At 40.7% G+C, this 12,342-nt stretch overlaps 1 protein-coding gene across 1 annotated transcript in view; it reads left to right on the plus strand.

Annotated features, from left to right (window-relative positions):
- MCM9 (minichromosome maintenance 9 homologous recombination repair factor) overlaps nucleotides 1-12,054 on the plus strand; it is a 122,567-nt gene extending 110,513 nt beyond the window's left edge. Inside the window, exon 13 of the mRNA XM_050788749.1 lies at nucleotides 9,237-12,054. Within this exon, the coding sequence (XP_050644706.1) occupies nucleotides 9,237-10,704 (1,468 nt within the window). The 3' untranslated portion in view covers nucleotides 10,705-12,054. The remainder of the gene's footprint in view (nucleotides 1-9,236) is intronic.
- Nucleotides 12,055-12,342: the final 288 nt, after the last annotated feature.

The following is a 12,342-nucleotide window of genomic DNA, read 5'->3' on the forward strand; positions in this document are numbered from 1 at the left end:
ACCTAGGCTTTGAGTGTGAGCCTGAGAAATAGGAGTGAGGAATGGCAAGTTTATCCATTTTTTGGTGTCTTCATGATCAGTGTAAATGGCTTAATAATTGACCTGCAGCTCTTACTGGTGTTGGTCTCAAAGCTGGGGTCTAGTGAATGAAGTACATGAGAAAGTGAAACAGCGGCCAAGAATTTGGGACCACATTGAGATTGTTGACTACATTAAAACAAAACAAAACAAAAAAACCTTGAGAATTTTTCCTTCTCACAGCAGCCTTCTCTTTCTAATTTTTGAAACTTCAGCACAGCCTTCCTGGGGAAGTGTGGGGATGGGCATTATCCTGCTAATAGCCAGGTGCCAGACTGCAGTAAACTTGCACTTCGTATAAAATTCACCCCTCTTTCTTTTGGTCTCCTGGCTCATTTTATGATCCAGAGCATCGTGCCTAGACCAAAGTTATTCCTTTGGGTTGTTTATGGTTTGATGTAGCTGATTCTTTTCAAGCCACTCCTGGGCTTGGCTTTGCTTTTGGAGAGGCTGCTCATTTTGATGGATCTAAGCTACCAGAAACTGACGTGTGCTGCATTCAGAAAAGAAGAAAAAGTGAGGCTCAGAATCGTTGTTATGTGTTAGAAAGATGGCAATTAGACTTCCCAAATTTAAAATGACCCTCCTGGAGGAAAGAAAGGAAAGAAGTGAGAGTATTTGACAATCTAAAAGATAGGATTCTGCCTTAAAATGTTATTTTCTACTGGTATTTATTTATAATGTAGAGGCATGTTCTGATGTTGATCCTCCTGAAAGCGACAAAACCAGGTACTGTGCAAATGAAAGTGAATTACCTCCAAGACACAATCTAATGCCAATCTTATCAAGTGAGAAAAAACCCAACCAGCATATGGGTTTTTACTGTTTTGGAAAGAGTTCTCTGTTCCTTAAGGAGATAATTATAATGAAACCATTTATAGTTTTATCATGCTTTATTTCCAGAAAATGCTTTATACTTTATACTGGTGACAGTCTGACTCGGCCATTCTATCCACCTCAAAACAGAATGCAGGTGGGGCACAGTGGCTCACACCTGTAATCCCAGCACTTTTGGAGGCCAAGGTGGGCAGTCGACTTGAGTTCAGGAGTTCAAGACCAGCCTGGCCAACATGGTGAAACGCTGTCTCTACTAAAAATACAAAAATTAGCTGGGCATGTTGGCGGGCGCCTCTAATTCCAGCTACTCAGGAAGCTGAGGCAGGAGAATTGCTTGAACCCGGGAGGCGGAGGATGCAGCGAGCTGAGATTGAGTGAAACTCCATCTCAAAAAAAAAAAAAAGAGAGAGAGACTGAAATAATAGGGCTAACTTAGTCTACCCTAACTTATTCTCATCTTTTAGGAGATTTTTATAGAATTTTAACAATTATCAGTATCCCTGACCTCAATTTGATGCTGAAAAGTATGCTAGGTAGTAGTAATTTTGAAAGCTATTTGCTTTTTTGTTTGGTTGTAACTCAAATTAGTAAAAACGAACATGGGTTTGCTTACTGATACTTGCAAACCTACTATGAATGAATGTAACCCAATATGTTTACAATAATTGTGGGGGCCTTTTTCTGATTATGAAGGTAAAGCATGTTTTTTATAAGTAGCAGTGAAATTAGAAAACAAAAAATCACATGTAATCTTATTTCCCAGAGATACGTACAATTAACATTTTAATGTATTTAAATATATTTAAATATAAGGTATTTCCTTATATTTTCTATGATTATACATGAATTTTAGAATAACTTACTCATCTGCTTTCTGGTATAATATCTTTCCAAAGTGAGCGCATAGAAGAGGGATCATATTGTACTTTATAAGAAAAAGGCATTTCTAGGTTGTCAGGAAGGGCTTCTAAAGGACCTACTTGTAGGGAACTACAGTCCTTATTATGAAGTCATCCTCCCTCATGACCAAATGGAAATTTGAAATGAAAATATGAGATCTGGCAAGATGGCCGAATAGGAACAGCTGCGGTCTGCAGCTCCCAGCGAGACCAGTGCAGAAGGTGGGTGATTTCTGCATTTCCAGCTGAGGTACCCAGTTCATCACATTGGGACTAATGCTTAGGCAGGGGGTGCAGCCCACAGAGGGTGAGCAGAAGCAGGGTGAGGCGTCACCTCACTCTGGACATACAAGGAGCCAGGAGACTTCCCTCCCCCAGCCAAGGGAAGCGGTGAGGTACTATGCTACCCAGCCTGGATGCTATGCTTTTCCCATGGTTTTTGCAATCCACAGATCAGGAGATTCCCTCACAAGCCTACACCACCAGGGCTCCGGGTTTCAAGCACAAAACTGGGCGGCAGTTTGGGCAGACACTGAGCTAGCTTCAGGAGTTTTTTTCGTACCCTAGTGGCACCTGGAACCCCAGCAAGACAGAAGCATTCACTCCCCTAGAAAGGGGGCTGATGCCAGGGAGCCAAGTGGGCTCACTCAGGGTGTCCCACTCCCATGGAGCCCGGCAAGCTAAGAACCACTGGCTTGAAATTCTCGCTGCCAGCACAGCATTCTGAAGTCGACCTGGGATGATCGAGCTTGTAGGGGGAGGAGTGTCCCCCATTACTGAGGCTTGAGTAGGCGGTTTTCCTCTGACAGTGCCAAGGGGGCCAGGAGGTTTGGACTGGGTGGAATCTACCACAGCGCGGCTAAGTGGCTGTGGGCCAGATTACTTCTCTAGATTCCTCTTCACTGGGCAGGGCATCTCTGAAAGAAGGGAGCCCCAGTCAGGGGCTTGCAGATAAAACTCCCATCTCCTCGGGACAGAGCACCTGGGGAAAGGGGCAACTGTGGGTGCTGCTTCAGCAGACTTAAACTTACCTGCCTGCCGGCTCTGAAGAGAGCAGCTAATCCTAACTAGGAGGATTCTCCCAGCACACTTTGCTAAGGGACAAACTGCCTCCTCAAGTTGGTCCCTGACCCCCGTGCCTCCTGACTGGGAGAGACCTCCCAACAGGAGTCAACAGACACCTCATATAGGAGAGCGCTGGCTGGCATCAGGCTGGTGCCCCTCTGGGACGAAGCTTCCAGAGGAAGGAGCAGGCAGCAATCTTTGCTGATACCCAGGCAAACAGGGTTTGGAGTGGACCTCTGGCAAACTGTAGCAGACCTGCTGAAGAGGGGCCTGACTGTTAGAAGAAAAACTAACAAACAGAAAGCGAAAACATCAACATCAACAAAAAGGACCCCCACACAAAAACCCCATCCAAAGGTCATCAGCTCAAAGATCAAAGGTAGATAAATCCACAAAGATGAGGAAAAACCAGTGCAAAAATGCTGAAAATTCCAAAAACAAGAATGCCTCTTCTCCAAATGATTGCAACTCCTCTCCAGTAAGGGCACAAAACTGGACAGAGAATGAGACTGACAAATTGACAGAAGTAGGCTTCAGAAGGTGAGTAATAACAGACTCCTCCAAGCTGAAGGAGCATGTTCTAACCCAATGCAAGGTTGCTAAGAACCTTGATAAAAAATTACAGGAACTGCTAACTAGAATAACCAGTTTAGAGAGAAACATAAATGACCTGATGAAGCTGAAAAACACAGCACGAGAACTTCATGAAGCATACACAAGTATCAGTACACGAATCAATCAAGCCGGAGAAAGGATATCAGAGATTGGAGATCAACTTACAATACGGCATGAAGACAAGATTAGGAAAAGAAAATACAATAAGGCATGAAGACAAGATTAGGAAAAGAAAAAAGAATGAAAAGGAACATATAAAGCCTCCAAGAAATATGTGTGAAAAGACCATACCTACGATTGATGGGTATACATGAAAGTGATGGGGAGAATGGAACCAAGTTGGAAAACACATTTCAGGATATTTTCCAGGAGAACTTCCCCAACTTAGCAAGACAAGCCAACATTCAAATTCAGGAAATACAGAGAACACCACTAAGATACTCTTCAAGAAGGGCAACTCCAAGACATATACTCATCTGATTCACCAAGGTTGAAATGGAGGAAACAAGTTAAGGGCAGCCAGAGAGAAAGGTCAGGTTACCTACAAAGGGAAGCCCATCAGACTAACAGCGGATCTCTCTGCAGAAGCCCTACAAGCCAGAAGAGAGGGGGGGCCAATATTCAACATTCTTAAAAGAATTTTCAACCCAGAATTTCACATCCAGCCAAATTAAGCTTCATAAGTGAAGGAGAAATAAAATCCATGACAGACAAGCAAATGCTGAAATATTTTGTAACCACCAGGCCTGTTTTACAAGAGCTCCTGAAGGAAGCTCTAAAAATGGAAAGGAAAAGCCGATACCAGCCACTGCAAAAACATACCAAATTGTAAAGACCATGGATGCTATGAAGAAACTGCATCAACTAATGTGCAAATTGACCAGCTAGTGTCATGATAACAGGATCATATTCACACATAACAATATTAACCTTAAACATGAATGGGCTAAATGCCCCAATTAAAAGACACGGAGTGGCAAATTGGATAAAGAGTTAAGACCCACCAGTGTGCTGTATTCAGGAGACCCATCTTACGTGCAAAGACACACATAGGCTCAAAATAAAGGGATGGAGAAATATTTACCAAGCAAATGGAAAGCTACAAAAAGCAGGGGTTGCAATCCTAGTCTCTGATAAAACAGACTTTAAACCAACAAAGATCAAAAAAGACAAAGAAGGGCACTACATAATGGTAAAGGGATCAATGCAACAAGAAGAGCTAACCATCCTAAATATATATGCACCCAATACAGAAGCACCCTGATTCATAAAACAAGTTCTTAGAGACCTACAAAGAAACTTAGACGCCCACACAATAACAGTGGGAGACTTTAACACCCCACTGTCAATATTATACAGATCAATGAGGTAGAAAATTAACAAGGATATTCAGGACTTGAACTCAGCTCTGGACCAAGTGGACCTAATAGACATCTACAGAACTCTCCACCCCAAATCAACAGAATATACATTCTTCTCAGCACCACCTAGGACTTATTCTAAAATCAACCACATAATTGGAAGTAAAACACTCCTCAGGAAATACAAAAGAACAGAAATCATCACAAACACTCTCTCAGACCACAGTGCAATCAAATTTGAACTCAGGATTAAGAAACTCACTCAAAACTGCACAACTACATGGAAACTGAACAGCCTGCTCCTGAATGACTGCTGGGAAAATAACGAAATTAAGGCAGAAATAAGTAAGTTATTTGAAACCAATGAAAACAAAGACACAACTTACCAGAATCTCTGGGACACAGCTAAAGCAGTCTTCAGAGGGAAATTTATAGCACTAAAATGCCTGCAAGAGAAAGCGGGAAAGATCTAAAATTGACACTCTAACATCACAATTGAAAGAACTAGAGAAGCGAGAGCAAACAAATTCAAAAGCTGGCAGAAGACAATAAATAACTAAGATCAGAGCAGAACTGAAGGAGATAGAGACAAAAAAACCTTCAAAAAATTAATGAATCCAGGAGCTCGTGTTTTGAAAAGATTCACAAAATAGATAGACCGCTAGCCAGACTAACAAAGAAGAAAAGAGAGAAGAATCAAATAGACACAATAAAAAATGATAAAGAGGATATCAGCACTGATCCCACAGAAATACAAACTACCATCAGAGAATGCTATAAACAACTCTATGCAAATAAACTAGAAAATCTAGAAGAAATGGATAAATTTCTGGACACATACACCCTCCCAAGACTAAACTAGGAAGAAGTTGAATCCCTGAATAGACCAATAACAAGTTCTGAAAGTGAGGCAGTAATTAATAGTCTACCAACCAAAAAAAGCCCAGTACCAGATGGATTCACAGCCAAATCTGTACCACAGAGGTACAAAGAGGAGCTGGTACCATTCCTTCTGAAACTATTCCAAACAGTAGAAAAAGAGGGACTCCCCGCTAACTCATTTTATGAGGCCAACATCATCCTGATTCCAAAACCTGGCAGAGACACAATAAAAAAAGAAAATTTCAGGTCAATATCCCTGATGAACATTGATATGAAAATCCTCAATAAAATACTGGCAAACTGAATCCAGAAGCACATCAAAAAGCTTATCCACCATGTTCAAGTCGGCTTCATCCCTGGAATGCAAGGCTGGTTCAACATACACAAATCAATAAACATAATCCATCACATAAACAGAACCAATGACAAAAACCACATGATTATCTCAATAGATGCAGAAAAGGCCTTCAATAAAATTCAACACCCCTGCATGCTAAAAACTCAATAAACTAGGTATTGATGGAAAGTATCTCAAAATAATAAGAGCTATTTATGACAAACCCACAGCCAATATCATACTGAATGGGCAAAAGCTGGAAGCATTCCCCCTGAAAACTGGCCCAAGACAAGGATGCCCTCTCTCACCACTCCTATTCAACATAGTATTGGAAGTTCTGGCCAGAGCAATCAGGCAAGAGAAATAAATAAAGGGTATTCATATAGGAAGAAAGGAAGATAAATTGTCTCTGTTTGCAGATGACATGATTGTATATTAGAAAACCCCATCATCTCACCCAAAAACTCCTTAAGCTGAGAAACAACTTCAGCAAAGTTTCAGGATACAAAATCAATGTGCACCAATCACAGGTATTTCTATACACCAAAAATAGACAAACAGAGAGCCAAATCATCAGTGAGCTCCCATTCACAATTGCTGCGAAGAAAATAAAATACTTAGCAATACAACTTACATGGGACATGAAGACCTCTTCAAGGAGAACTACAAACCACTGCTCAAGGAAATAAGAGAGGACAGAAACAAATGGAAAAACATTCCATGCTCATGCTCATGGATAGGGAGTATCAATATCATGAAAATAGCTATATTGCTTAAAGTGATTTATAGATGTAGTGCTATTCCCATCAAGCTGCCATTGACTTTATTCACAGAACTAGGAAAAACTACTTTAAATTTCATATGGAACCAAGAGCCTGTATAGCCACGACAATCCTAAGCAAAAAGAACAAAGCTGGAGGCATCATGCTGCCTGACTTCAGGCTATACTACAGGCTGCAGTAACCAAAACAGCATGGTACTGATACCAAAAGAGATATATAGACCAGTGAAACAGAACAGAGGCCTCAGAAATAACATCACATGTCTACAACCATCTGATCTTCGACAAACCTCACAAAAACAAGCAATGGGGAAAGGATTTCCTATTTAATAAATGGTGCTGGGAAAACTGGTTAGCCATATGCAGAAAACAGAAACTGGACTCCCTCCTTACACCTTATACAAAAATTAATTCAAGATGGTTTAAGATTTGAATTTTAAACCTGAAACCATAAAAACCCTAGAAGAAAACCTAGGCAATACCATTCAGGACATAGGCATGGGCAAAAACTTCACGACTAAAACACCAAAAGCAATTGCAACAAAAGCTAAAATTGACAAATGGGATCTAATTAAACTAAAGAGCTTCTACTCAGCCAAATAAACTACCATCAGAGTGAACAGGCAACTTACAGAATGGGAGAAAATTTTTACAATTTGTCCATCTGACAAAGAGCTAATATCCAGAATCTAAACAAATTTACAAGAAAGAAAACCCATCAAAAACTGGGTGAAGGATATGAACAGACACTTCTCAAAAGAAGACATTCACATAGCCAATAAAGATATGAAAAAAAGCTCATCATCAGTGGTCATTAGAGAAATGCAAATCAAAACCACAATGAGATACCATCTCATGCCAGTTAGAATGGTGATCATTAAAAAGTCGGGAAACAACAGATGGTGGCTAGGCTTTGGAGAAATAGGAACGCTTCTGCATTGTTGGTGGGAGTGTAAATTAGTTCAACTTTGTGGAATACAGTGTGGCAATTGCTCAAGGATCCAGAACTAGAAGTACCATTTGACCCAGCCATCCCATTGCTGGGTTATATACCCAAAGGATTATAAATCATTCTCCTATAAAGACACATGCACATGTATGTTAATTGCAGCTCTGTTTACAACAGTAAAGACTTGGAACCACCCCAAGTGCCCATCAATGATAGACTGGATAAAGAAAATGTGGCACATATGACACCATGGCATACTATGCAGCCATAAAAAAGAATGAGTTCATGTCCTTTGCAGGGACATGGATGAAGCTGGAAACCATCATTCTCAGCACACTAACACAGAAACAGAAAACCAAACACCTCATGTTCTCACTCATAAGTGGAAGTTGAACAATAAGAACATATGGACACAGGGAGGGGAACATTACACACTGGGGCCTGTTGGGGGATGGGGTGCAAGGGGGGAGAGAGCATTAGGACAAATACCTAATGCATGTGGGGCTTAAAACCTAAATGATGGATGCAGCAAACCACCATGGCACATGTATACCTATGTTACAAACCTGCACATTCTGCACATGTATCCCAGAACTTAAAGTAAAATAAAAACAAAAGGAAAGTTGTCCTTCTGGCAATATTTCAGTTTCTGATATGCCCAAGATATTTAAAATGATTGTCACTGAACATACCCTTCATTCATAGAAGGTAAATAGGTTTTAATTCTGTATCAAATTGAGAAAAGAGTAGCTGCCCAGTACATATGTTTAAACATGCCTGGGCTTTGCAGGAAAGATTGTCACAGTTGCCTGGGGAGGTCTGCCATGAATATGAGTATGGGAGGGGGGGCAGTGGGAGCACCAGTACAGAAGTATCACAGACTCTTGACTCCTGAGGAAGGTGAAGGCTCAGATGCACTCAGTACCTCAACTAGGTAAAGAGATGTGAGACATAATAATCCTCAGTCTTTCATTTTGGTTCCTTGATCTGTAAACTGACTACCGAGCAAGTTAACCAACAACCTACTTGGTCAGCAATCAGCTACTGTGCGGGTAGCAACAAGTGTGTCTTGTATTTGAACATTTAACGTGAGAGATAAAGCTGAGGATTTTACACTGATCTTCAAACAATCTTCAATGAATGAATTGGACTTTTGGAGAGATATCAAAATGTAGGCAAACCTCCCATTTCATTTTCTTTATTTTACTACAATTTTAGGTTAAATTAGTGTTTATCTGAGTATGTAAATTGTGTATTGATTTAAAAAAGGATTATTTCATTCTGCTGCTCTAGGAGGTTGTATTTGATATTAACTTGGAATTATGTGGGACTTAAATCTTTAAGATAGTATCTCAGAGACTAAAGAAATGAATAGGTTAGCACAAATTCTCTTCCCTTCAAGACATGTTTTATTTATTTGTCTCTGCTACAGGTTACAGAATCAGAATGTGCACCAATCCCAACCACCGGTATTGGAGGTGGAGACTACTCCAGGATCCTTGAGAAATGGTCCAGGGGAAGAATCAAACTTCAGAACTTCATCACAGCAGGAAATCAACTGTAGCACGCATATCTCCTCTCCTGGAGGCAGCCCCGAGGGAAGCCCAGTTCTAGATCCCCCAGCGTATCTGGAGCCTAATAGATCAACAAGTAGGAAACATTCAGCTGACCACAAAAATAGCAGAGATGACAGTTTAGATTGGTTTGATTTCATGGCAACTCATCAGAGTGAACCTAAAAACACTGTTCTTGTGTCTCCTCATCCCAAAACATCTGGAGAAAATATGGCTTCAAAGATCTCTAACAGCACATCTCAGGGTAAGGAGAAGAGTGAGCCAGGCCAAAGGAACATAGTGGATGTTGAGTTGCTTCCATCACCAGGAGAGACAGGTGCTCCATGGAGGCCAGACAATGTGGAGGGTAACAAGAAAAAAAGGCTAGCACTAGATTCTGAAGCAGTCTCTGCTGATAAACCAGACTCAGTACTGACTCATCATGTCCCTAGGAACCTGCAGAAGCTGTGCAAGGAGAGGGCCCAGAAGTTGTGCAGAAATAGCACCAGGGTGCCTGCACAGTGCACAGTCCCTTCCCATCCTCAGTCCACTCCTGTACATAGGCCAGACAGAATGCTGGACTCACCCAAAAGAAAGAGACCGAAATCCCTGGCGCAAGTGGAAGAGCCTGCAATTGAAAATGTTAAGCCTCCAGGTTCCCCTGTGGCCAAACTGGCAAAATTTACTTTCAAACAGAAGTCAAAACTGATCCACTCCTTTGAAGATCACGGCCATGTGTCACCTGGTGCAACTAAAATAGCAGTTCATAGTCCTAAAATTTCCCAGCATAGAACAAGAAGAGACGCAGCCCTGCCAGTGAAGCGTCCAGAAAAGTTGACATCTACCCCAGGATACCGTATCTCTGATCAGCTGCAGGATGAGACAAAGGAGGTGTCGCAGCAGCCACCAGAGAAACACGGACGAAGAGAGAAGGTGATGTGTGCCCCTGAGAAGAGGATTATTCAGCCTGAATTAGAGCTTGGGAACAAGACTGGGTGTGCTCATCTTACTTGTGAGAGAGACAAAGAGGAAGAGGTTTCAGGCAGTAATAAAAGCGGCAAGGTTCATGCCTGCACATTAGCCAAATTGGCAAACTTCTGCTTTACTCCCCCATTGGAATCCAAATCAAAATCCCCTCCTCCTGAAAGGAAGAACCGAGGTGATAGAGGCCCAAGCTCCCCTCCTACAACCACAGCTCCCGTGGGTGTCAGTAAAAGGAAATCTTTTCAGCTCCATAGGTCCACCGAGAAACTGATTGTTTCCAAAGAATCCCTCTTCACTTTACCAGAACTAGGTGATGAAGCATTCGATTGTGACTGGGATGAAGAGATGAGAAAAAAGTCATAATTGGGAAAAGCTTTCTGGTCAAATCTCACCTTCTCCAAATCCACAGAGGACCTTCACGATATCAGTATGGTGTTTATAAATGTATAGAACGATTGGCCATATTGAGGATCACTCTGAATACCAGCTTCCCCATAAGGCTTTCTAATTTCAGGTTAATCTTCATGACTTAAAAAGTTGTATAATCAGTTGAGGCCAGTGTGATACCAGCAGCTGAGCTGAGTTAATTATGCTGTGCTTAATTTTACAAATGGAGTACTTTCTGTTTTTTGTTTGTTGTTTTGTTTTTAAGGGGGAGAGGGTCTTCCCTTGATTAATTTCTTCTTTCATTCACTCAGGAGCAAATGCCGAGAAGATATCACTCATAAATCTAACAAGGCAGATGAACTCTTTTTTTACTTTTTTTTTTTTGTATTTTCACCTGGAATGGGCTAAGTACAGTGAATATAATAATCACTTGGATGATTTGCCAAAATCAGACTATTTTTCTAGTATTATTTTTGTGTTGATTTGTGTGGATCAGGTTAATTGTGACTAACGGTTTTCTTTCTTTGAGAGGCATCCTTACAATTCCATGATATTCTTAAAGATCTGGCGGCTGGTCAAACAGTACGTTTCTGAAGTACTGACCTTCTGAGTTGTCCTTTCTTTCTTGAGCCGACATTTTGTGCTTCAGATTCTTTGTTCTCTTGGGGACCTACCTTCAACCAAGTAAAATACTGTGATTAGAAGAAGAGAGAGTATGGGCCAGGCACAGTGGCTCACTCCTGTAGGCCCAGCTACTTGGGAGGCTGAGGCAGGAGGATTGCTTAAGCCCAGGAGTTCAGGGTTACAGTGAGCTGTGGTCACGCCACTGTATTCCAGCCTGGGTGACAGAGCAAGATCCTGTCTCTAAAAATAAAATAAATGAAGAAGAGAGAGTATGTGGTAGTCTCAATCAAACATCATGTTTCATCTACCCAGCTGGTTAATATGGAAATGTGATTCCTACTAAGTTGTGATTCACTTGTCTTTAAAACCAAGAAAATTATGTACTGTTTTTGGTAAGAACAGATAACCTCAAGCTTTGTCTTTCTATGTGCTTTTAAAATCACTTATTCCTTTGGATTCTAATAAGGGTTATTAGGATTCCATAATTATGGACTTTCTCTTCTGAAGTGTGAATTTGTAACCTGATTGTTTAATTGTCAAAGGGACTTTCGGACATAGACTACTCAAAACTATATGTATTTTGTTTAATTTTCACTTCATTAAATTCATGCAAAGAAAACAAATTTAGAAAATCCAATTTTTCTTAAGCATGTAAACATTCTAAAATTCACTAATAGAATTTTCTAAAAAATGTTAAACTGTAAGTAGAAGTTTAGTGTGACTGAGTCTTGAAATGATTGGCCATAATGAGTATCATTCTCTGAAGTTTGAAACACCTTAAACAGCTGATAAAAGATATGCATAAACAATGATTATAAAATGTATTATTTCTGCACCTGTTTAATAACTTCCCAGTATCCTATGATTCTTATTATATTCCTAATCTTTCAGCTTTATTGCTTTCCTGGGTTTCAGTGTTCTTACTAGAACTAAAGGAAAAGGAATGGAAATGGGTTTTTGACCAGTTGAATCTTGATCTGGGCGTGGTCT

The sequence above is a fragment of the Macaca thibetana genome, chromosome 4, assembly GCF_024542745.1.
Source record: "Macaca thibetana thibetana isolate TM-01 chromosome 4, ASM2454274v1, whole genome shotgun sequence".
Lineage (NCBI taxonomy): Eukaryota > Metazoa > Chordata > Mammalia > Primates > Cercopithecidae > Macaca > Macaca thibetana.